The sequence below is a fragment of the Zonotrichia albicollis genome, chromosome 12 (assembly GCF_047830755.1).
Source record: "Zonotrichia albicollis isolate bZonAlb1 chromosome 12, bZonAlb1.hap1, whole genome shotgun sequence".
Lineage (NCBI taxonomy): Eukaryota > Metazoa > Chordata > Aves > Passeriformes > Passerellidae > Zonotrichia > Zonotrichia albicollis.
Window position 1 is genome coordinate 16,888,417 of NC_133830.1, and position 21,877 is coordinate 16,910,293.

Consider the following 21,877-nt stretch of genomic DNA (forward strand, 5'->3'; position numbering starts at 1 on the left):
CCTTTCCTTGTGCTTAATGGCTCTGCTTGATGCCAGGAGTCCTCAGCAGGAGGACTCAATGCCTGGATGAGTGTCCTGTGCTGAGAAAGGAGCAGCTGAGGCATCTGATTGCAGCCTGAGAACACGACTGGATGAGCTGGCAGGGCCCTGGCTCTCACTTACTGAACTTTCCCACTGCAATGTTCTCACAAATGAGAGTTCATTCCTTCAGCACCAGATGAGCCCATTCCCCATGTCCCAGATGTTTGCAGCACCTTCCAACCAAGGGCCTGGCACAGTGTCTGCTTACTGGGTTAGAGGCAACCAGAAAATGCACAGCCAAGGCAAGGAAGTGTCCCAAGGTCCTGTCCCTGCCCTCATTCTCTGGGGCACAGGCTCCTCACAGGGATCCAGTCAGAGTCACCCTGTCCCTGGTAATTCCCACAGGATGTTCCTATATGCAAATGTGGGTTGGAAAATCTCTCTGTTAATGATTTCTCTCAATCTGGGAGTTACCAAATGGCACCTGGGAGAGATTTCTACCAGCTTGCAGCACTGCCCAGGCAGAGTGCTTCTGGGGAAGGACTAAAGGCTGTCCTATTATCCTGCTTGCTGCACTGAGAAAGGAAAAAGGAAAGCTGTGTACAGATGAGTTGATGTGAATGGGTCTGCTCTGGAGAGCCTGGTTACACACAGGACCCTTTAAATCATTTCAGCCATGGCAATCATCTCCCATGAGAGTGTGAAGAGGAAGGTTTGAATTCTCCTGTTCCATTCCTCTTACTCATGCACCTGGATACACAGGCTTCCATTGCTGTGCTCTGGGCCAGCCATCATGGACACCCATTCCCTGGGTTTTGGGTGATTCCTACCCCAGCTACACCTCCCAGGTTTCAGCAGCCTGTGGGGATGGTGCCTTGGACAGAGGATGAAACCAGGGTTAAGCAGAAAACCTCAGTGTTTTGGTTCTGTCCATCCCACCTCTGTTTGCCATTTCCCAGTGTGGCTGCACAGAGCAGAACAGCTCTCTAAGAGGGGTGCACACCCAGGCCTCAGTTCAGAGTGCTGCCAAGGCTGTGGGGGCTCAGTGCTCCCTTCCCCTGACACAGCCTGTGATCTCTGCCTGGTCTCTGCCATCCCCTCTGCTCACTAGAGGGTCTCCACACTGCCTGCCTTGGTTCTTTTGTCCTGATTGACCTCAGTGGCTCCCCTGCAATATTTGCCTGCCTTTTATGGATCACTGACGTATCAAACCTCAGGTTTAGTGATGGCTTTGCAAAATCACACAGAAGAATTTTGCTTCATGGATATTTTTTCCTGGGCTTCCTCCTCCTGTTCCACCTTCTGCTTCTCTGCTCAGTCAGGTCCACCTTAAGGACACGATGCTTTTCACACATCATTCCACTATTTTGCATTTATTTCTCCTTTCCAGTGCTCTGGGAAGTGACTACAAAGCCCTTGAACATCAGAGACTTGCCAGTTCCCTGGAGCACAGTGTCTCTGGTTTGTGATGGTGCAGCCTGAGGCAGGAAGGATGTGGCACAGGGGACAGTGCCTCTTGGTGATGACACTGCCTGCCTGGAATTCACAAACCCAAAGCACAACAGGCTTTTCAGGGGAAGAACAGAGTCTGGAAGCTTTGTGTCTCTTCAGGATTCCCTGCAGGCTAGGAAGGATGTGACTGATATTCCACTGCCATCTTCCCAGTGCTCTTTGGAGTGTGATAAACTGAGGGACAACCCTTCCACTTCCCCTTCCCCATTTTGAGCTGACAAGTGACCTGACCTGGGACACATGTTCAATGGAGAGACAGGCAGGGAAGGACTTCTCATGCTGGCATGCAGGGAAGGGTTTTACCACCTCCCCCTTCCCTTCAGGAAGAAGTGTCTAGTTGTGGCAGCAAATTCATGATGTTTGCCCTTTCCACAGAGCAAGGTTCTGAGGGCAAGAAAAACCCACCTCTGTTCAGAGCCCAGAAAGGCCACTGATCAATGCCCTTGTGCCCAGGTTCTGACACTGTCACACTTGGGGCTGTAGGAGTGGTGCAGCAGCCACGGGAGGCAGGTTATAATTAGATATATTTGTGTACATCTTTGAGTCCTTGAGAGAAGGAGCTGAAAGAGTGGCTGCAGGGCTGAGCTGCTCGGCCAGCTGGGACTCTGCTCCCTGCAAAGCCAGACACTATTGTGTGCTCCAAACACGAAAACAAGCAGGGTGTGCAGCACAGACAGAACAGCCCCATCTCCTACAGCAGCCTGCAGCAAACAGTGGCCAGGCAAGACACCTGCAAATGACACTGGGAGACAGCAAGGCAGGGCTGCACAGTGTCTGAATATGTCTATTTGCAGGGCTCAGTACAAGCAGACACAGACACATAAATGATCAGGTCAGCTGTGGCTTTGTCCAGCCACAACACTCCCCTAGTGCTGCCTCTCTGATTAACTGGCTACTGTGAAGACAAGATTTGTTTAATCTTAAAATCAGCATCACCCAAGTGCCTGGAGAAGACTCGTCTCACCTTTGTGTGAGGTGACCGTCTCACACGTCTGGGCAGCCAGAGAGCTCTGCACACATTCTGATGCCTTCCTAAGAGGGGTCCAAGGTGAAGGAGCTCCAATGAGCTCCCTTCCAGCCATCCCTGTGTGCTGCAGCACTGTGATGTGTCACACATCAGCACAGCTCTGTCACACGCAGCACCCACACCTTCCCCCAGCAGCTGTCCTGTCACACAGTGCCAGCCCCATCCCAAGGAGGAAGGTGCACATGTGCTGGCAGTACAGCATCTCACAGCCACCTCTCACAAGGGTTTTCCACCACAGCCACCTCTCACGAGGGTTTTCCACCACAGCCACCTCTTACAAGGGTTTTCCACCACCACAGGAAGGGGCTTTGCACCCCGCAGCAGCAACACTGGGAATGTGGCTCTTTGGTTTCTGCCTGCTCCACACTCATCAGCTTCACCTCACTTTAGTCTCCACACCCCATGTTGCTCCTGCACACCTCCCATGCCCCACCGAGCACCCAGAGCAGTGCCACACACAGAGAGCCCATGCTCTGGAAGGCAAAAGGCACTCACCCCTGAACATCAGTGTCCACCAGCAGCCGGACCAGGATCCCTGTCACAGCCACAAGGATTGGGTAATGGTCCACGCTCTCCAGCCCTGTGGAAGCAAAAGGGAAAGGTCAGAGCTTCTGTCACCGTGTGACAGGCAGAGCAGGCAGGTCTGAGGGCTGATCCCACCCAGCTGTGCACTAACCCTCAGCCCAAGGCACCCCTCCCTCCCAGGGCACACTCCCACAGAGGGCACTCACTCACCCGGCAGACGGAGGTTGACCACTCTGTCAAACAAGTTCCTCTCAGCTGTCACACGGTTCAGCACCTGGTTCAGGAGCTGTGGAGGGAAAAGCAGAGAGGGTTTGTATTTTGTGGATGGGCCTTCCTTCCTGTGAGCAGCATCCAAAGAGCTTTGGGGCAGCACGTCCCTATAGTTTAGACTCAGTGCCTGAGAGACAGAGGATGCACAGAGGGAGGCTCACAGCACACATCTAGCTTGGCCCTGGCATGGAAGGACTGGTACCACATCACAGTGGTTGTACCAAACCAAAACCTCCCAGAGAAGAGTCAGTCTGAGGTCAAGACACCTGAATGTCAGCACCTCCCACCTAAACCTGAATTCCCACCTGCAGAAGCCAAGGTCTTACTGCAGAGAAAAGCTCCTGGCAAGCAGAAGCCACAGGCCCCAGGACAGCCAGAGCCTGTGAAGGGTGAGCTGGCAGCCCTGGGCAGAAGCAGAGTCAGCAGGGTGAAGCACAGCCCAGGTCCTGCCCTGCCTGGAGCTGGCAGCAGGATGGACCTGCAGCTCTGAAGCACAGGGTGAGTGCAGAGAGCAACTGCAGAGATGGAATCAGCTGTGACCACAATTCATTAGCCACCATTAGCTCTCACCCGAACCCCCACTGGGACAAGCAGGGACTGTTCCAGGCTTGAAGAACTGCTGCAAGCTGAGCTCCATCTCTAAAATGCAGAATCCCTCTTCCTGCTGCCCCAATGCACAACAGCAGCACAATGCACCCGTCTGTGGGCCTGGTCAGTGCTGGGGCATGGCTCCATAACAGCAGCAGCAAAGCAAGGAGGAAGCTGCAGCACCCCCCTCTCTGCTGCACATTCCCCAGCTTGCCTCAACCCACCTGCTAAGGGCCCCTCACTTTCCTCCTCACTCAGCTGAGCACTTCCCTCATGATTATGGTACCAGACCCTGCTACCTCTTGCTCTGTTTCATCTGCTCAGAGTCCTGAGCCCAAAGATGAACCTCTGTGGTACTGCCAAGGTACATCTGACTGCTCTGCACCAACACAGTGTGTACAAGGGCAGGCTGCCCTCAGGGCTCTCCAGGATTGCTCATGCTTTAGAAAATAAATGAATTTACTGGAGCCTAAGGGGAGCTGTGAGTTGGAATGGGGCTGTCCCAGTCACTGTGGCAGGGAAGTGGAGACATTTAGTATCAAATTCTAGGACTGAGGGATAAAGGACCAAGATGCCTGCCCAAACTCTGGAGTGTGTGCCCTGTGACACCAGCTACACTCTCCACAGCTCCTCACCCAGAAATATCACACCTTCTCTCCACATTTCATGGCACTGCTTGTCACAAGCATTCAGCATTTACTGGTACCTCATAAGGAAGATTTAAGCAGCTGTCACCCTCCCTCCCAGCAGAGGTAGAAACCAGCTGTGACCAGAGCAGTTGCAAAGGAGAGGAACAGTTGATATGCAGAGATTTTAGGGATATGCAGAGACTTTAGGGATATGCAGAGAATTTAGGGAACACCACCTGTTCTGCAGCACCTCTAAGTACTACAGCACTTGCAAGAGGAGCCCCTGGTTCACCACACATCCACAGGGAGGGCAGAGGGGTCCCCAAGCCCCTCCAGATGCTGCTTCTCCACACAAGAGGGTACCTGGGCGAGCCTGCGGAGCAGCAGCTCTGAGGAGGGGCGGTTCCAGTCGAGGAAGATCTCTGGGGCCAGCGTGACAGTCATTTCCAGCACCCTGAGCAGGCTCACCGACAGGTCAAAGCAGGTGGCACACACCTTCAGCTGCCTGCTGTCCACAAAGTTCCTCTCCAGGCGCTCTGCTGCCTGCTGGATCTGCCAAGCAACAGAGACAGCTTGAAAAGGAGCCCCTTCCCAAAGGAGGGCTGCCACCCCCAGCCCAGTGAGTTGTGCCCTGAGCCCCTGTGTGTGCAGGGCACAGCACCCATGGAGTGCTGCAGCCCACAGCCCTGGGCACACCCACCTCCTGGATCATGCCAATGAACTCGGAGAAGGCCCAGTTGAGCTGGTTCAGGACGCTGTTGAGGAAGCTGGGGGCCAGGTCGCGGTCGCTGCGGAGCAGATCTGCCATGTGCCGCTGCAGCAGGGTGGAGGGACACGGCTCTGAAACCACACAGACACAGCTTCAGGGCCTGGGCACAGGGCAGCCACGAGCCAGGGGCAAGGGCAGGCTGAGAGACCAGCCCTGGGCTTGGGAAGTGTTGCCTTGTGCCTTACTAATCCCCACTCCCTGCTGGGCTAGTTTGCCCCCGAGCAGGCAGCACGGGCAGATAGCTCAGTCCTTCACAGGCACAGAGTGTCTGAGTACCCAGGCTGCCCTCAGCCCCTGGCCACCTCAGCAAGCCCAAAGGATATCAGCTCTTTAGTGATTATTAGATCCCTTAGGATTCCAGCTCTTTGCTTGCTAAGGTGCCCAGACTAGTGGGGAAGCAGATGTGAGAGAGGAGAAGAAAAACATCCTGGGGTTCCACAGCGATGGTTTCATTGAGGGGTCTGTGAAGGGTTCCAGCAATGGCTCCTCTAACCAGAATGGGCTAAACCATCCCCTTTTTATAGGGTATAAGAGGATAAAAACTTGTCCAATAGTAGGGGTTAAGGAAAAGTGACCTATGGGGTTACAGAGATAAGTTGGGGTCTGAAAGGTGGAAGAGAGGGGCTTCTTTTGCTATTTCATCATGATTTAGCAATTCCTATTGTTAAGCCTCGGCCCTCCATGGGGCCCCAGCCAGCTCAGAGCCTGCTACACCTTACAGTAAGCAGAGATGGCAGGACACTGGGAGCTGGCACAAGGACTGTTCTGAGCAGAGATTGTGCCTGCTGGGCCTCCCAGCACTTCTTTCCAATGCCAGCCTGAATTAGGCAGGGAAGAGCCCTCTGTGCTTGCTGCTGCCCACATGCACAGGAGCACTGCCCTGCAGCTCAGCATCCCTCCTGCTCAGCTCTGCAGAGGCCCGTGGTCAGCTCAGCATTAATTGCTCCTGATACCAGTGTGGCAGCAGCTGCCTGGAGCCAGCACAGCCTCACATGGCTGTGCCTGTCTGCCTGAGTATGGGGAGGAAGGTAAATCCCCATAAACCCAGTAAATCCCACTCCTGAGAGGTTTCTGTATGAAACTGAGGCTGGTTCTGCCCTTAGCAGGCTCAGGCAGAGCTGCCCACACTCCCCAGCCAGGTTCAGCCCAAGCACAGACACATCCCCTTGGTTTTGTGGCATCTCATTTCTGGACTTCCTCATTATCAAGACCACAGATGAGGCGAGGCCCAGCATCTGGGAAGCACAGTCAGGGCTGTGTGGGACACCAGCCCCCATGGATGGGCAGGGAAAAGAAGGGGAAACAAATGGGACAGATGCTCCTCACCAGCAGAAGGACACACTGTCAGCAAGAGGCTCACAGAACATTCAATACTACAAGGGAAGGGTAGTGGAGTTCACCCCAAAACTCAGGGCTTGGAAAGAGAAATCAGCAGATTTACCAATTATAGGGGAAAATCCCAATCCAACTACATTTTTCTCCACTAGAAGCTATAAGAAACAGCAGGTGGAAACCCTGGCAGCACCAGGAGTGCCATGCCCAGAGGAACAAGCTGTGCTGTGACTGCAGAAGCTCTCTGGGGTTGCAGCCTTCTTGAAAGGGCAGCGTGGCAAAGCAAACACAGGACAACTTCCACCACATCCATAGGGATCAAGGAGCAAGGCATAACTACAGGCAGATTGCTAGCTGGGATTAGCAAAGCCAGGGAGGGATGACAGGAGGCTGTCATCTGAAATGGAAACAGGACAAATTATTCTGTGAATACCCACTAGCAAGTGCAGTGAACTTCTGTTATTATGGAGGACACTCACTGAATCTCACAGTGCATAATAACCCCAAGCAGGCCAGTGGCCCAGCTTTGATCCCGCCTAAAAGCTCATTTTTGGGAGGGATTTCATCACAACAAATGTCTTTGATGTTCTGCTCCCACCCACATGTACTTTCCCAGCCTTTGGCTACACGTGGCTCAGGGACAGGCCAAGCCAGACATCCTTTTTACATATTTATTGCTCCTCTGGGGATTTCTTGCCCAGAGTCCTCTGAAACTGTGTAACCCTTTAGCATTAAACATGTCCCAGAGCAACATTCCACAGTTCAGCTGTGTGTAGCAGGAGGAACTCAGATTGGAGCTTGGCTCCTACTCGCTTTATTTGTTAATATTTATTCTCTGTAACCCCTTCCTTCTGGTGGTAGAGACAGCAAGATGCTCCTCTCCAGTCACTTCCTCCAGCTAGCTGTGACTCCACACCTTCATGACAGTCCTTTAAACAGGATCAGCCCCAGCCAGTGCAGTTTCTCCCACTGAAACTGTCCCATCTTTGTCCCTTTTGCCACAGCTCCCTGAAGCCCAACACCTCTCCCATGTTTTCCTTGGAGAGGTGCAATCAGAAGCACACACAGCATCCAAACCACAAGCACGTGGCAGATTTGCACAAAGGCATAATGTGGTTTTGGTTTTGCTCTGGTTTGCTTTCCTCACAATTCCTGTTGTGTAATTTGTCCTTGGACTGAACATCAAGCTGTTCTTCTCTAGAAGATGACAATAGGTTGTCAGTTCAAGGATAGCCCTCAGGAACTGTCCTGAGGCACAGAGAGAAGCCCAGGAGCCAATGCTGGGGCAAACCTTGACTTCTCTGCCAGTGATGGGTGAAGGGCACAGCACACTCTTACTCCACCTCTCTGCACTTGGTGATGCTGAATTCTATCCATGTTTTCTCTCCCACTCATTCAGAATTGAAAAGTCTTCTTAACAGGGTTAAGTTTTCTGTGCCTTCTTTTCCCCAGCCTTCCTTCAGCACATAAAATTGCTTTTTGTTAAAACTGCTGATGTGTTAGTCCCTTTCCAGCCTTCAAGCACCAAAGCAGTTCTAGGCAGAGATCACCACTCCTCATGGAAGAACTCTGCCTGTTGTCCTGTTGGTCTGCTGCCAAAGCCTCTTTTACTAACACTGCAAGTCAGGATAGATCCCAGGATGAGCTGCCCAGCCAAAGTCTACCTCATTTGAAGGCAGCTTTGGTTTTTTGAAGGATGGTCCCATGCTTGTAATAACTTGCTTTATCCTGATTTTTAGTCAATGACTATTTCCTCAGTCTTTTTTTAATGAGTGATGTGATTCTGCAATTCTGGGTTCTTAAATACTTTTCCTGGTGCTGGCAGACTGTGCCAGACTATAAGAGCATTTAAAACTGGTGCCTTTTATCAAACCTCTCCACAGGTAAATAGGTTTATTGAAGGTTTTAAACCTAACACCAGGAAACAATTATTTCCTTGGCTTTTGTTGATCCCAAGAGGATTCTGAATCTAAAGATGCTAAGATCACTGCTACTCTTTGAATGCAATGTAAGGAACAAGCCCTGGAACACAGCACAAACAGCTTCACTCCTTGCACAAGTTCCCAGAAGAGGTAATTATTACTGGTATGCAAACCCCAGTCCTGGTGCTGTGCCCATCTTTATTTGCAATATTTCATCTCTGCTGGGACATTCCCACCCACCTGAGTTACCCCTGCCCTCCTGGGCAATGCCACATCCCTTATGTGCCACTGCAGGCAGGGATGGCATTTCACAGGCAGCCTGTGGATACTCAGTGATGGGGAAACTATCTTGATCCTGGCACTAGGAAATCATCAATGCTTCAAAATCTGCACCTCCCTAACACAAAAGCCACTCAATCAAGGCTTAGCCTTCGCTATGGCAGATAAACATCAGCCATTGGAACAGAAATTGGCAGTTTTTCAAGGCCAGAAGTTTTGACCTCAATACATTTAATGTGGGCAACAGAGCGTGGAACCAAGGGGTTGGAGATACATCTGATGTTTCCACAACAGAAACTTCCCTGAAAAAATATAAACAGAATAGAGGAAAAGAAAATCTAGGTAGGGGAAATGGTGAATTAAAACATTGAGTTCTTGAAGAAGATAATGAGGGAGCCAGAAGCTCCAGTGCTCCAGCAAGCACCTGGGTTAAAAGGGTCACTGAGAGCATGATGAAGCAAAGACATAAGTTAAAACACAGGAGGTAAAGTGAACATAATCAAACATAGGAAATGGTAGGCAAAAGCAAGGAGAAAAAGGGGTAATAAATGGAGAAGACATAAAAAACATCCTTGACTGACCAAGTAATGCAAAGTTTTTTCAAGTATAGGGAAAAAATATAGCAGAATTATTTAACAGAAGTAGTAATGGCAGAAAGTATAACAGTAGCAGAAGCCCATTATTAGAGAGAGTTAAAAATTAATAAAGCAGGCGAAGTGGAAGCCTTCAATAAGTGCTCCTACTAGATAATGGTAAAGAAGCAGTCACATACTTTCATAACAGGAAGGTAATTATGTACTTTTATAGTTTGCTAATGACCCAGCAAGATTTCTAACAGGGCTAATTGGGAGACCTCTTGGTCAGCAGCCTGAGGGGGTCTCTGGACACAGCAGCATTTACAACAGAGCTTGAGCACAGAAGAGGAAAGCCCCAGATGGACCAGATTCAGAAGCAAAGCAGCTCCACCCAAGAGCAATGTGAGATTTTGAAAGGCTCCAGCTGTATCTGTGAGCTCAGTGTTCAGAGATGCACTGAGAGAGGAGCAAAGGGGAGGCTGCAGGGCCAGGCAAAGCAAAGCAGGCAGCACCTTGAGACATTCCTTGAGGTTGGGTGTGAGGCATCAGGATGGCCCAGGCCTCCTGGGATCCTGTGTGCCTCCAAAGCAAAGCCCTGGCAAACAGGCTAATGTGAGTTTTGGCTCCATGACCAGCACATCAGGGAAAATTCCCACCTGCATGGCACCAGAACCTCTGGGGCTGCTAAAAACGTGGCAAGGGTGAACACCCCACAGGGCTCACAGAAAAGCAAAACCCCTTCTTGAATAATAAGAAGAAGCCACACATTTTTCCCCACTGAAAAGGAGCAAGAAATGAGTTTACCCTGGTACACAAGTGCTTCTGAAGAATAAAATGTTGTAAAGCAGAGAAAGGCAGGGCAGCAGCAGTGGAAGGCAGAAGGTGAGGTTAGGTAGGGGAAATGGCTTCAAAATGAGAGAGAGCAGGTTTAGATTAGATATCAGGAAAAAATTCTTTACTGTGAGGGTGGTGAGGGTTGTCCCAAGAAGTTATGGATGCCCCATCCCTGGAAGTGTTGAGAGCCAGGATGGACAGGGCTTGGAGCAACCTGGTCTAGTGGAAAGTGTCCCTGCTAATGGCAGGGGGGTGGAACAAGAATGAGCTTTAAGGTTCCTTCCAATCCAAACCATGCTATGACTCCCATCAGGAATCATAAGCTATGGATTTATTTCTGAGGGTGAGCAATCACCATCAGAAGGGCTTGGACAGTTCACCTACTAGCAGCTGATGCTTTTGGTGTTGTCAGATCAAGATGGGACCTCCTTAAAGTCCCCTTCAGCTTAGGCAATTTGCTGGACTTGGGAAGGGGACATGAGTGAACCCTCTGGCTTGTGTTGCACAACATCTCAGCTTGATGATCTCATGGTCCCACCTACCCTCCCTCCACCTGGGGCTGTGTGGGCAGAAGGCTGGGGCAGAGCAGCCCTGTGATGCAATCTGAAGCCACCCTGCAGCTCTTGCTTTGCCAATCCAGGCTGGGCCAGCACGGAGCCACCACTGCTGCTCCTGCTGTGTGTGCCAGGGCAGCACCTGGCCCTGCCAACACGTCCTGGTGAAACCAAAACAAGTCCCTGCTGCACCTGTGTGTGCCAGAGCAGCACCTGGCCCTGCCAACACATCCTGGTGGAACTAAAACAAGTCCCTGCTCCCTCTGTGTGTGCCAGGGCAGCATCTGACCCTGCCAACACGTCCTGGTGAAACCAAAACAAGTCCCTGCAGCACCTGTGTGTGCCAGGGCAGCACCTGACCCTGCCAACACGTCCTGGTGGAACTAAAACAAGTCCCTGCAGCACCTGTGTGTGCCAGGGCAGCACCTGACCCTGCCAACACGTCCTGGTGAAAGCAAAACAAGTCCCTGCAGCACCACCAAGCACAACTAACCCTGTCTGCTCTCAGGAGCCAAACTGAGGCAGAGCTCTGCTTGCATGAGAGCAGTTCAGTGCCAGTGGAGCTAAGGAATAACTCTAGGAACAAGCAGGGACACAGATGGCCTTTCTGAGCCTCTGTCCCCCTGGGTAAGCCAGGCAGCATCCACTGCTCACCCCCAGCGAGCCCAGGCAAGAGGCAGCAGAGGAGAGCAGTTACCCTGTGCTCTGGGTGCTTCATGGATGTTGTGAGGCAGCCTGGCAAACCTCCCCCAGCTGTGCAGCCCTCCAAGGAAGCATCCCAAAAGCAGCACAAGGCTGGAGCACCAGAGAAGAGGCATTTGTCCACACTCCCTTCAGCCTGGCCTGCAGCAGCAGACCCAGACAAGCAGGGATTTCCTCAGCTCAGCAGTTTGTCCCATTGACTCTGCCAGTGCTCAAATTGCAACAAGGTGAAGACTGATGGGTGTGAAGGGGAAGGGGGGGTCACCTCCTCCTCCCTCCCTGGGCAGCATCTCAAGGACACCTCTGAGTCCCCTGTCCCTCCTCAATTAAATCAGCATTCATTATTGATTTGGTTGAGCCTTAAAATAGCCCTCCCAAGAGTAAGTCCCCAGAAGGCAGCAGGGCCACTCTGGGCTCAGGCTCAGACTCTGTGGAGCCACACAATGTGTGGAGCAAGGCCTGGAGAGCTGAGCAGCTCTGCTGCTGCCCCAGAGCTCCCCAGGGTGGGCTGAGCTCAGTTACACCCCACAGGACTGGTGACAGCCACTTGGTTGTGCAGTGGGACAGTGAGGGACAGCCATGAGATCCCTCCTGCATGTGTGCCAGGGCTGCTCCATCCCATCCAAGGATGAGAGGAACCCCTCCAGCAGGGCTCTGACCCCACAGGTAACCCTGCTAACATAGGTGCAAGAGCAGGTCCATGATGCAGCCCCAGAGACTGACACATGAGCACAGCCCCCCTGGCTTCTCCCAGGGATGGAACTGAGGAAAACAATCCCCCTGTGAAACTCTCTGCCTACAAAGGGTCTCTCTAGGCAGAAGAGGGGAAGCAGGGAGCTCTCTAAAGCTACTCCACCAGACAAGAGAAGGTCACACAACAAACTTACTCTGGAAACTAGCAACAGAGAGATCCCCTGGGCACCATGGGCAGGAGAGAGAAAAGAGAACAAGAGTTCTGTTAGAACAGACAGGCAGCTCCCTGGACAGGGCTCACCATACACCTCCATGTGCCACCTGTCCTTCTGTCCCCCACTCCTGAGCAGCTCTCCAGGAGCAAAGTCTGGCACAAAACCTTTTCCACAGCAGAGGGGCATCAGGAATGGATCCACACAAGCCCAGAACCTGAGAGGGTAAAACTGGGGACATGTTCTTCAGCTCAAGAAAGGGAACTTCTTCCCACATCTTTCTCAGCCACACCAGAGCTGAGAAGCCCCTCAGCTCAGTGACAGTGCTGAGAAGAAACTGCAGTGCCCAAAGCAGGACAGGCCCTGCCAGGCTCTGAGAGATGCCAGGATAAAACACCCCCTGACTGCAAACTCACACAGTGCCCTGTCTCTTTGGGCACCCCCTCCCTCTCACAGGGCACTGCTGCTTGGCAAACACAACAGCTCTTCCCCACAGCAGGTCTTCACTGTGCACATGGCAGAGCTTTCTCCCAGGCCAAAACTCTGGTAAGGATGCAGTCCTGGGCCTCTTTCCTCTCCTTTGGAGGGCAGAACCCCTATTTTTGATTGATCTAACTCATCATTTGGCATGCCCAAATCAGCAGTAGAGAGGCTGGGGATGACCAGGCTGTAAAAACCAGGCCTGGATATTTGGCCAGGAACACCCTCCTTTGGCAGCTATCCCAACAGCTTGGCCTGGCCCACAGGGAAAGCTGCTAAGGAAGAGGCTGGAACTCCCTGAGCCCCCATGACAGCCCTGAGTGCCAATCCCTGCCCCACTCACTCTGCAGGCTGGGGAGGCTGGCATCCTCAGGCTTGGTTTTCAGCAGGTGTGGGAGCCGTGTGTATCTGTACCCAAAGCCACAGCCCTGGCAAAAGAGGGAATGAAAGATCTTAGAGGCTGAAAAACAGTTTTGCTGTTACTGGGAAGTGAAATGGTCAGTGTCCCAGCAGCCCCAGGTGCTGAGAGGGGCAGGGATGCAGGATGCTCACCCGCCACAGCCTGACGAGGATCCAGTTGGTCTGTGCCCAGGGTCGTTGCTCATAGGGAGCCAGGAGGTTCTTCATCATGGAGATCCTCCTGCCAGACAGGGACACAGGTCAGTCCACAGGGTTTGGGAACAGGAGATTGAGCAGCACTCACAGTGGGACCCGTGAAGCTGGGGCAGAGCAAAGCCACTCTGGTAAAAGGGTGACAGAAGGCTCCCACATCAACTCCACCCCCCTGCTGGCAACTCGTGGACCCTCAGTGGTGCTTGGCAGCCCTCCTGCTCGCTCACCCAACCCTGCCACCACCCCAGCCCTGCCCCAGCTCCCAGGAACAGGCAGGGCAGCACTTACTGCTCTTCTGGGATCCTCTCCACAGCACGCAGCGAGTGGGGGTAGCAGACGTAGCTGGCCAACGCCTGCATCAGCGAGTCCCGGATGTCTGGGGAGGAATGACAAGGGACTAGGCCAGGCTCCCAGGGACACACAGCACGCCAGGGAGCACCTCAGTGCCACTGCCTGGCAGGCACTGGCCCTCATGGGGAGGCACACTGTCCCTGCTGACATGGAGAGCATGCTCAGGCTCAAGCAGCTAAGAAGGAAGCCCAGACTGGATATGCAGGTGGCTGGGACACGAGTCCTGCTCTCAAAAGGGTGTCCTAGGTCATGTGTCTACCCTGACACAAGCAGGGTAAGGACAGTACCCAGCCTCACTCTCAATGTAGAGGCACAGGCACTGAACAGATCCAGCAGACAGATCCCAGCAGAAGCCTGCTGAGCCACTGGCAGTGGCACTGGCCAGACCTGTGGTATTATCACCCCAAAAGCACAGGAATGCAGCCTCACCTGTACCCACAATCCTCGAGTCAGCAAAATGCTTGGCCAGGATGGCAGCGAGGCGCATGAGGGTCTCTTCATAGCCTGCAAGAGAAGGAGGGAGCAGGGTCATGGCAACAGCCTGAGGGGCAGCCCTGTGGTCCCACTGCTCCTGTGGACATGGCACAGGCCATGGAATGAATTTCTGCTACAGCTCCCTGCAGCTCAGCTATGTGTCCAGCTGTCAAAAGAGAGAGCTGGGAAGACACATTCACTTCCAGAAGAGCAGAGACTGAAATAGTTATTCAGGGAAAGATAAAACCATGCAATAGAATTGGATGGCAAGGGAGAAGCATCTGGTGCTGAAGAGGCTGAGCAACATAAAGAACACCCTAGGTCTATGCAGAAAAGCCATGTTCAGCCTGCATGGTCTGTAGATATTGCTACTGCTCAAGTCTGCTCTTGCCCAAACAAGAGCACTTCAGCTATGTCCTGTTGGTGGGAACAGAAGCTTTTCTTACCTTCACGGGCTCTGGAAATAGTTCTTCACAGAACTATTTGCTAAGAGCTCAGAGAGGTCATTTAGCCAGGAAAGCACAGAATGTGCACAGACAGAATCCACCTAAACACAGACTCTTGGCATCAAGTGGATGATCATCTCCATAGGAACATCTTCAAATCCCAGGGGAATTCAAAATTTATGCACTCATGGAACATCCTCTCCCACCCAGAAAGCAGAAGGCTGTGGTAGAAATTACTGAGGCAATCACATCTTACAGCACCCCAGCCCATTCCTGATACCTCCTTGGAAACACAATCCATAGCTGCCAGTGATTTACACTACAGACTGCCCTGTGACAGCTTCACACAAGGCATGGGCTCCCTACCTGAGCACAGTGACCACAGCTCACCACCTGCCCCAAGCTCAGACAACGCACTGGGGCAGCACATCACAACCAGGGACAGACACAGAAAGGAAGATGCCAACTACCACTTCACCACAAGGATGTGTCATGTGTCTTGCTTTAGATTTTATCAGGCCAGAATCAGGAAGCTGTCCCCATCCCCTCACCTGGAAGTTCCTCCATGCTGTTGACAGGGCTGAAGTAGTTCTTGAGTGCACTGTAGCTGTTCATAGCCACGCTGAGGTAGAATTCTGGCATGAAAGCGAAGAGCGAGCCCGTCCTGTCGCCGTGCTCGATGGTGCGGATGCACACGCGCAGCAGCCAGTAGATATCCAGCATCTTCTCCTGCCAGGAAGAACACAGCTCCCAGTCAGCTGACAGCTCCTCTTGGGAGAAACAACCACCAGCATCACACTCGGAAACATCCCCATACTGGAGACCTTGTTCAGACATCTTACTGCTCTAAGTTCAGTAACCAGAGCTGTGCTCCAAGCACTACTCCTTACCAGGGCATGTGCAGCCACACAGGCCTGGCAAACAAGCATGTGACTTTTGATTCCAAGGACACTGCTGAAGGAAAGCAGGCACTGGCACTTTCCAGAAATCTGCTGGAAATAAAGCTGGTTCATTGTGGGGATTAAATGGGAACAGGCTGAAAAGCTCACACCAGCTCAGATCTTTGCAAGAGGCAGCCACAGCCCTCCAGGTTCTGTGCCAGCCATTCAACCAGATTTACTGTCCTGAGGAACATCAGCCTCTTGTCTCTCTAAACAAAAATCAGAGGGTCCTAAATTAAAAACAGGAAATTTAAGGTCATCTACATAACTTTAAACCATAAAAATGGGCGCCACCAAAGCCATAAAAAGAGGAAATATTATTTCATATCCTGCAATGCCAAGAAATAGCATAAGCAATAGCTACTTGCATAAAAATAGATGAAGAAGGGTTATACTTCTAATTTAAGAAAAAATTAAATTCAGAGGTGCAGATAAGGCATTTCACTTGCTTAATGTCTTTTCCAAAGTATGTTGTTACCATCTTTGGGAGATTTTCATGGGTTTATTCTGTAACTAGGCTGAACTAGTACAAATCAACTAAACTGACTAACACACATCTTTTTCTCAACACTGACCCACATCTCAGCCAAAGTGTTACTTTCAAGATAAAAAACAACTGTGCAGAACAACATTAAGGTTGAAAAAGCTGCATTTGGCTTTAAGACTTGACAACTTCAAACATAATTTCAGGTATTAGCAAGCTAGATGAAAGCCTACACCAAGAGGATACAATGATGTGATTAGCCAGTGAGATAGATAAATACAGTGTTGTAATAAAATAAGCTGTAATTCCTCCTGGGACGTTTTGAAGGCAGAATTATGTGCTTTAAAACTATGAGTGTTTTTAAGCATTCCCTTTTTCTAACTTTGAATGCCCCCAGAATAAACCAGTGGCTAATTCCCTCCAGGAAGGAGCAGCCCCTGCCATGCTCTGACACCTCAGCACAGAGCAGGACTGCACCCCTAGACAGAACCAGGCTCCATCTCTCCAACAGCAGCAGCTGTGATCATACAGATGAGATCCTCCAGTGAACACACAATTCCCAGAGAAGCAAGAGCTGCTGGATGGATGCCCCCATTGGGAAAGAGCAGGGACTTGAGCTGACTGTGAGCTGGAGCCCTGAAGGCACAGGTTCCTCAGTGCAGCCATATTCTGCAAGCTCACCTGGGGCACCTTCCTGCTCTCCCTGTGGGCCATGCAGGCCAGGACAGCAGCACAAACCACAGACAGGGAAGGCTGTAACCTTCAGTCCCAGATGCTGCTGATTCATCAGGAAAGGTGACACTGCAGTCCTGGTTTAGTATGACAAAGGATCATCTAGAGACATGAGCAGTGTTTCTGCGTGGGCCAGCACAGTGATACCTGCAGTGCACCCTGGTGATGCCCCTCAGCCTTTCCAGAGCAGTCTGGGAAGAAAGGATTGTTTTCTGGCAGCCATAGGCTATGCTAATGCAGCTGGAGAGCTTTTGCCTGGCAATCCTGCTCAGAAGGGAAGGAGGGGATGAGCAAAGAGCTCATGAGTCAGGATCAGCCACTGCACTTCTGCCAGATGTGTTCATAAGAACTCTTCTTCCCCTCCCTGTTCACGTCCTGGGACACACAAAAGCCACAAAGAGAGATAGGGCAAGGCAATGGAAGTCAGGAAAAAATCAGCAGAACTGCTTGTGGGAAAACAGACCAGAGCTTTTATGCAAAATGGTGAACTTGGGGGAAAGGGGATAACCTCCGCAAATAGCCACTGCATTAGTAAATGTGGAATACACACTCTGTATGGGAACCAAGTGAAGAAGGGGAGAACACCTGAACAAGAACTCCCTTGACTTTGATCCCACAGATTCCAAGAAGAGCTGCAGTAGTGAGATCCCCTGTGACACAGCACAGCTCAGGGAAATGATTCACAGTACCCTCTATCCTCTGACATGTCTTGAGGGCTGAATCTCCCTTTGATCTGCACCCTTTTGTCTGCAGTGCCCTAAGGGAAAGCCAAGAGCACCATGCACAGCTCAGATCAGACTGGGCTGATCACTATGGGACACTGGGGAACAGGAGAGTGGCTAAGCCTAGAAATGAGTCTCTGATACACAACAAGGGAAAAAGCAGCCCCAGAGATCACTGACATTGCTTCAACACCAGGAAAATGACACCTGTGACATGTGAGCCAAGCAGCAGAGAGGCAGAGGCTCACTGCTCTCCTTTCAGCTGCTCATGTTATGCTCCTGCCCACCTTTGAATAAATGGTGACATTTATCCAAGCCAGGCGCCGGCTCAGGTGGTTGAGCTTCTCAGAGAAGACCTTTTGGCTCTTCAGCAGTTCCTCATGGATGTCTCTCCTCTGAAAAGAGTGCAGAGATGTGAGGGCAGATGTCACTGCCATTTATAGCATTTATTTCAGTGCTGAACAAACAATGCAAGAGCCTATACCACCTTGGGGCTAGCTGGGGAGCACTGGTGGGGGGAAAGGGGTCAGTAGCTTTTCTGTGGAGGGAGTGGGAATCAGTGCTATAAAAAGCACTTATGAGTCTCAGCTGAAGCCCACAAGGCCTGATGCAGATGCTGGTACAGTTGGGCAGCAGGACTTCACCCTGCCAGAGAAGGAAGCTGGAATCTGGTAAGAGCTGGGAATCCAGAGACACTCACCCTCTTTGGGCAGCGGCTGATTTTTTCCTCTGTGTCTTTCAGTGCCATGGCATATTCATTCACATCATCTGACACACCAACCATCTGAAAAGCAGCAGATTTCAGCAGTAAATAAGGGTTTTTCCCCCCTAAACATACAAGCATGCAACCAGAACTCCAGTGGAGGTTGGCAGAAGGACAGGGCACACACAGTCACTAAATAAGCAGAAACCAGAGTCTGTGTACAAGCATGGGCATTGGGGCAATGGATTCCTGCACAGCATGTGCCACTTACCTTCCCAAGCTGCTGGTGGACACTGAGGTTGTACATCATCACTATCCCATCCAGGACTTCCAGGAGTGAGTTCTCAGTGATGGGCTGGTCTGGCTCCTCCGGGGGTCTGCCCAGTAAGAGACCATCGTTTCCATGGGTGCCTTCAACTGCAATGCATTCCCAAGACAGGAAAGGAGTTCTTAGCAAGGCATTTTGGCACCTCAGCTTCTGCCTGCTCCTCTCTAAAGCCAAAGCCCTGCTGTGCCTCTGTAACATGGAGATTCTTCCCAGCCCATAGGATTCACTAGATACCACACTACCACAGCATTCTCATCTTGCTGCCTCCATCAGGCTGACCTGTCAGATCTGTTCAGACTGACCCAAGCCATTCAAATTCCACTTGCTCAAGCCCTGTACATGCTTCAGAGGCCTGCCTGGTCCACCCAAACAGTAACAAGTGCTGCTGCAAGCACTGTTACTGTTTAGGTGGACCAAGCAAGCCTGTCTTCCGAGCAAGTGTGGCTACAGCTGTCTCTGAACTGCCTTCCTACAAAGTCTCACTGTATTTGGAGGAACCAAGGCAGCATCTCCTTACACACAGAGGATGAAAACATCACCAGTGTCATGCTCAGGATGGCAAAGGGCATCAGCACGCCCTGGGAAGGGGCAGGAGCAATGCTGGCAGTAAGGAGATTGCTTCCTCTGGGGAGCTGGAGGATGCCATTCTGGCAGGGCAGGGCCCAGCTGTGGCACAGCAGCAGCCAGCAGTACTCACTGTCCTCCCGTGTGCGCTGCTCTGCACGCAGTGACAGCACTTTGATCTTCTCCAGGGCTCCCAGGGGGCGCCGCGGGTTCATCAGGCTCACGGCTGCCGTGCTCAGGAACCGGTTGGCCCGGCCCAGGGTGGGGGAGCTGAGCCAGGCAGGCCTGGCGAGAGCTCCACCGATGGCCAGGGCGGCAGAGGGGCGCTGGGACTGGAAGGAAATGAAGGGAGAAACAGTTCCAGCTGTGCTTGGCTGCCTGCTGCTCTTCCCTTGACCCTGCAAGGACCTTGGCAGAGATGCACAGTGGCCACTGGAAGATGAGCAGGCAGGGCAGCAATGGGTAAGTGCTTCCTCCAAGGGCACATGCCAGGCACAAACAGCAGACCTGCTCTGTGCACAGCTGTCTTGCACCTTTCCAAATGCAAGTACCAAGAGCTGCCATGGAGGGGAGGCAGCACATTCAGATTAGTGGTAGTGAGAGAGCAGAGCACAGAAAATTTTGCTGCTCAAACTTGGTGCAGCCAGGACCTCACTGATCTCCAGTGACTCTCATCCAAGTGCAGATGTTTACCTGGTTGCCCACAGACTGGTAACAGTCCTGGCCCAATCCTGCTTTGCTGTAAAGTAAAACCTTTCCAGCCAGAGGCCCAACTTGCTGCCCCAGCATCAGGGCCCCTGCAGGTGAATAACCCAACTCACCTGTGCTGCTGATGTTGCTGATTCCTCATCTTCATCAAGATCATCCATAGTCACTGCCTGCAGCTCTGCAGGGTCGATCAGGATGTTGGCTTTTGCAGCCAGGTCATCTGCACAGAGCACACCAAAGCAGAGATGAATGCAGGAGTCACTCTTCTCTTACCATGAGGAAGACTCATCCTCTTTCCTGCTTCTCAGCAGTAGAGAAGCAGCCAGAAATGTTGGATGCACTATCAGAACAAGCTCACCTGTCCCAAGCTTCCTTACAAGGAACAGATCTACCCTTACAAAAAGAACAGAGACCAAGCAGCAGCAGCAACAGTGCTGCCCTCCCAGGACCCATTTCAGCTCCTGGTCCTACCAGCTACAAATAGGATAACTGAGGAACCAGGAGACAACCACCAGGGCCAAACTGGACTAGGGCAGGATTGGCAACTCTCTGCCTGAGACCATATTTTAAGCCTCCAGCTGTTCAATGCTGTCCCATGATGCGTCCCTAAGTCACCAGGACTGAGACTCACACCCAGAGGAAGCCTATGCTGACGGCTACACTGTACAAAGCCTGAAGAATGTGTTTTTTAGTCCATGGCTCTGTCTTTACAGCTGGCCAGGACACCTTGGTAAGAAACCATAGGAGATAATGTGGCTCTCAAGCTAAGTAATCTAATCTTGAACAGCCAGGGATCAACATGAGACAGAGAAAATGGTCCTCACCTTGCAAACACACTGGGGAAGGAGAAGAGACATCTGAGCCAAAGGCAAGCACCTTAGGTTCAGAGGTGAGACAAGCCAAGTCCAAGGGAATGCCAAAGGGTTTCTAACCCTTGCACAAGGCAGGCTTTGGGAGCCCAGTGCCAGAGGAGTGTGCTGCACACAAACACACAGCTGCAGTAGGTACACAGGGCTGCTCCTCCCTGCCCAGTACTAGAGGATATTCCCAGACTCTTCCCTTCCTCCAACTGCCACATGCCCAATTCAGGGATACAAGCAGTAAACTGTTAAAGGACACTCCACCTAAGAGGTGTGGTGTCTTCTTCAAAGTAATTTGAATCTCATTAAAATTCAAGTTTCTTCTCCCTGAATTTAATCAAAATTCATTACCCACAGCTCCCTGCCTGGAATGTCTTGCATGAATTCCACCCAAAACCTGGATTCAGGTATTGGCAATGAGAGCACTTACCTTTCAGAGTCTTCTTAAGATGAGACAAAAGACCTCCAAGTCGCTGAAGGTCAAAATAATCCACCTTCCCATTATAGAACAGTTGAGGAGGGACATAGGCCTCTAAAACAGAGGAGGAGATGTGTTTTTTTCCATGCAAAGGATGCACAAAGTCATGTAAGGGCTCCAAAAGCAGACCCCAGGACCCACAGCTAGGACTAACATTTAGGAACAACTTTCACTGTAATAAAAGCACAGGCCATTAAGGCAGAGGTGGTTTCCACAATGGAGCAAGCATTAGATTAATGCAGAAAGAGGAGCAACCAATGGTTATCAACTAGAGTGCCAGCACTTCCTCCCTCCAGCCACAGTCACGGGGCAAACTGGATCATCAGACACCTTGGCAGCTCTCCCCCTGGCTACTCCAGCTCTGCCACTTAGTCCCACAGGGACAGTAAGGCACTCACTGAGTCTAGAGAAAAGGTCAGCCTAAAGTAAGGAGAGGGAATACCAATGGGGTCTAAGGGTGGGAAAACAACTGGCACTAATTTAGTTTCCCCTTATTTCCACAGTTTGGGAACTCCAAAATCAGATAAATATCTTCCCCAAAACTCTGCCT

At 51.5% G+C, this 21,877-nt stretch overlaps 1 protein-coding gene across 2 annotated transcripts in view; it reads right to left on the minus strand.

The window, feature by feature from the left end:
* The window catches only part of RNF123 (ring finger protein 123), a 48,361-nt gene that overhangs the window by 9,531 nt on the left and 16,953 nt on the right, over positions 1 to 21,877 (minus strand). For both annotated transcript variants that reach the window (XM_074550088.1, XM_074550089.1), the window contains exons 21-35: positions 21,280 to 21,381; positions 20,103 to 20,209; positions 19,415 to 19,613; positions 18,661 to 18,806; positions 18,387 to 18,470; positions 17,974 to 18,081; positions 15,359 to 15,536; positions 14,317 to 14,391; positions 13,825 to 13,912; positions 13,477 to 13,564; positions 13,268 to 13,352; positions 5,273 to 5,412; positions 4,936 to 5,124; positions 3,296 to 3,371; positions 3,056 to 3,140 (exon numbers count right to left, since the gene is read on the minus strand). In XM_074550088.1, the coding sequence (XP_074406189.1) occupies positions 3,056 to 3,140; positions 3,296 to 3,371; positions 4,936 to 5,124; positions 5,273 to 5,412; positions 13,268 to 13,352; positions 13,477 to 13,564; positions 13,825 to 13,912; positions 14,317 to 14,391; positions 15,359 to 15,536; positions 17,974 to 18,081; positions 18,387 to 18,470; positions 18,661 to 18,806; positions 19,415 to 19,613; positions 20,103 to 20,209; positions 21,280 to 21,381 (1,750 nt within the window). The remainder of the gene's footprint in view (positions 1 to 3,055; positions 3,141 to 3,295; positions 3,372 to 4,935; positions 5,125 to 5,272; positions 5,413 to 13,267; positions 13,353 to 13,476; positions 13,565 to 13,824; positions 13,913 to 14,316; positions 14,392 to 15,358; positions 15,537 to 17,973; positions 18,082 to 18,386; positions 18,471 to 18,660; positions 18,807 to 19,414; positions 19,614 to 20,102; positions 20,210 to 21,279; positions 21,382 to 21,877) is intronic.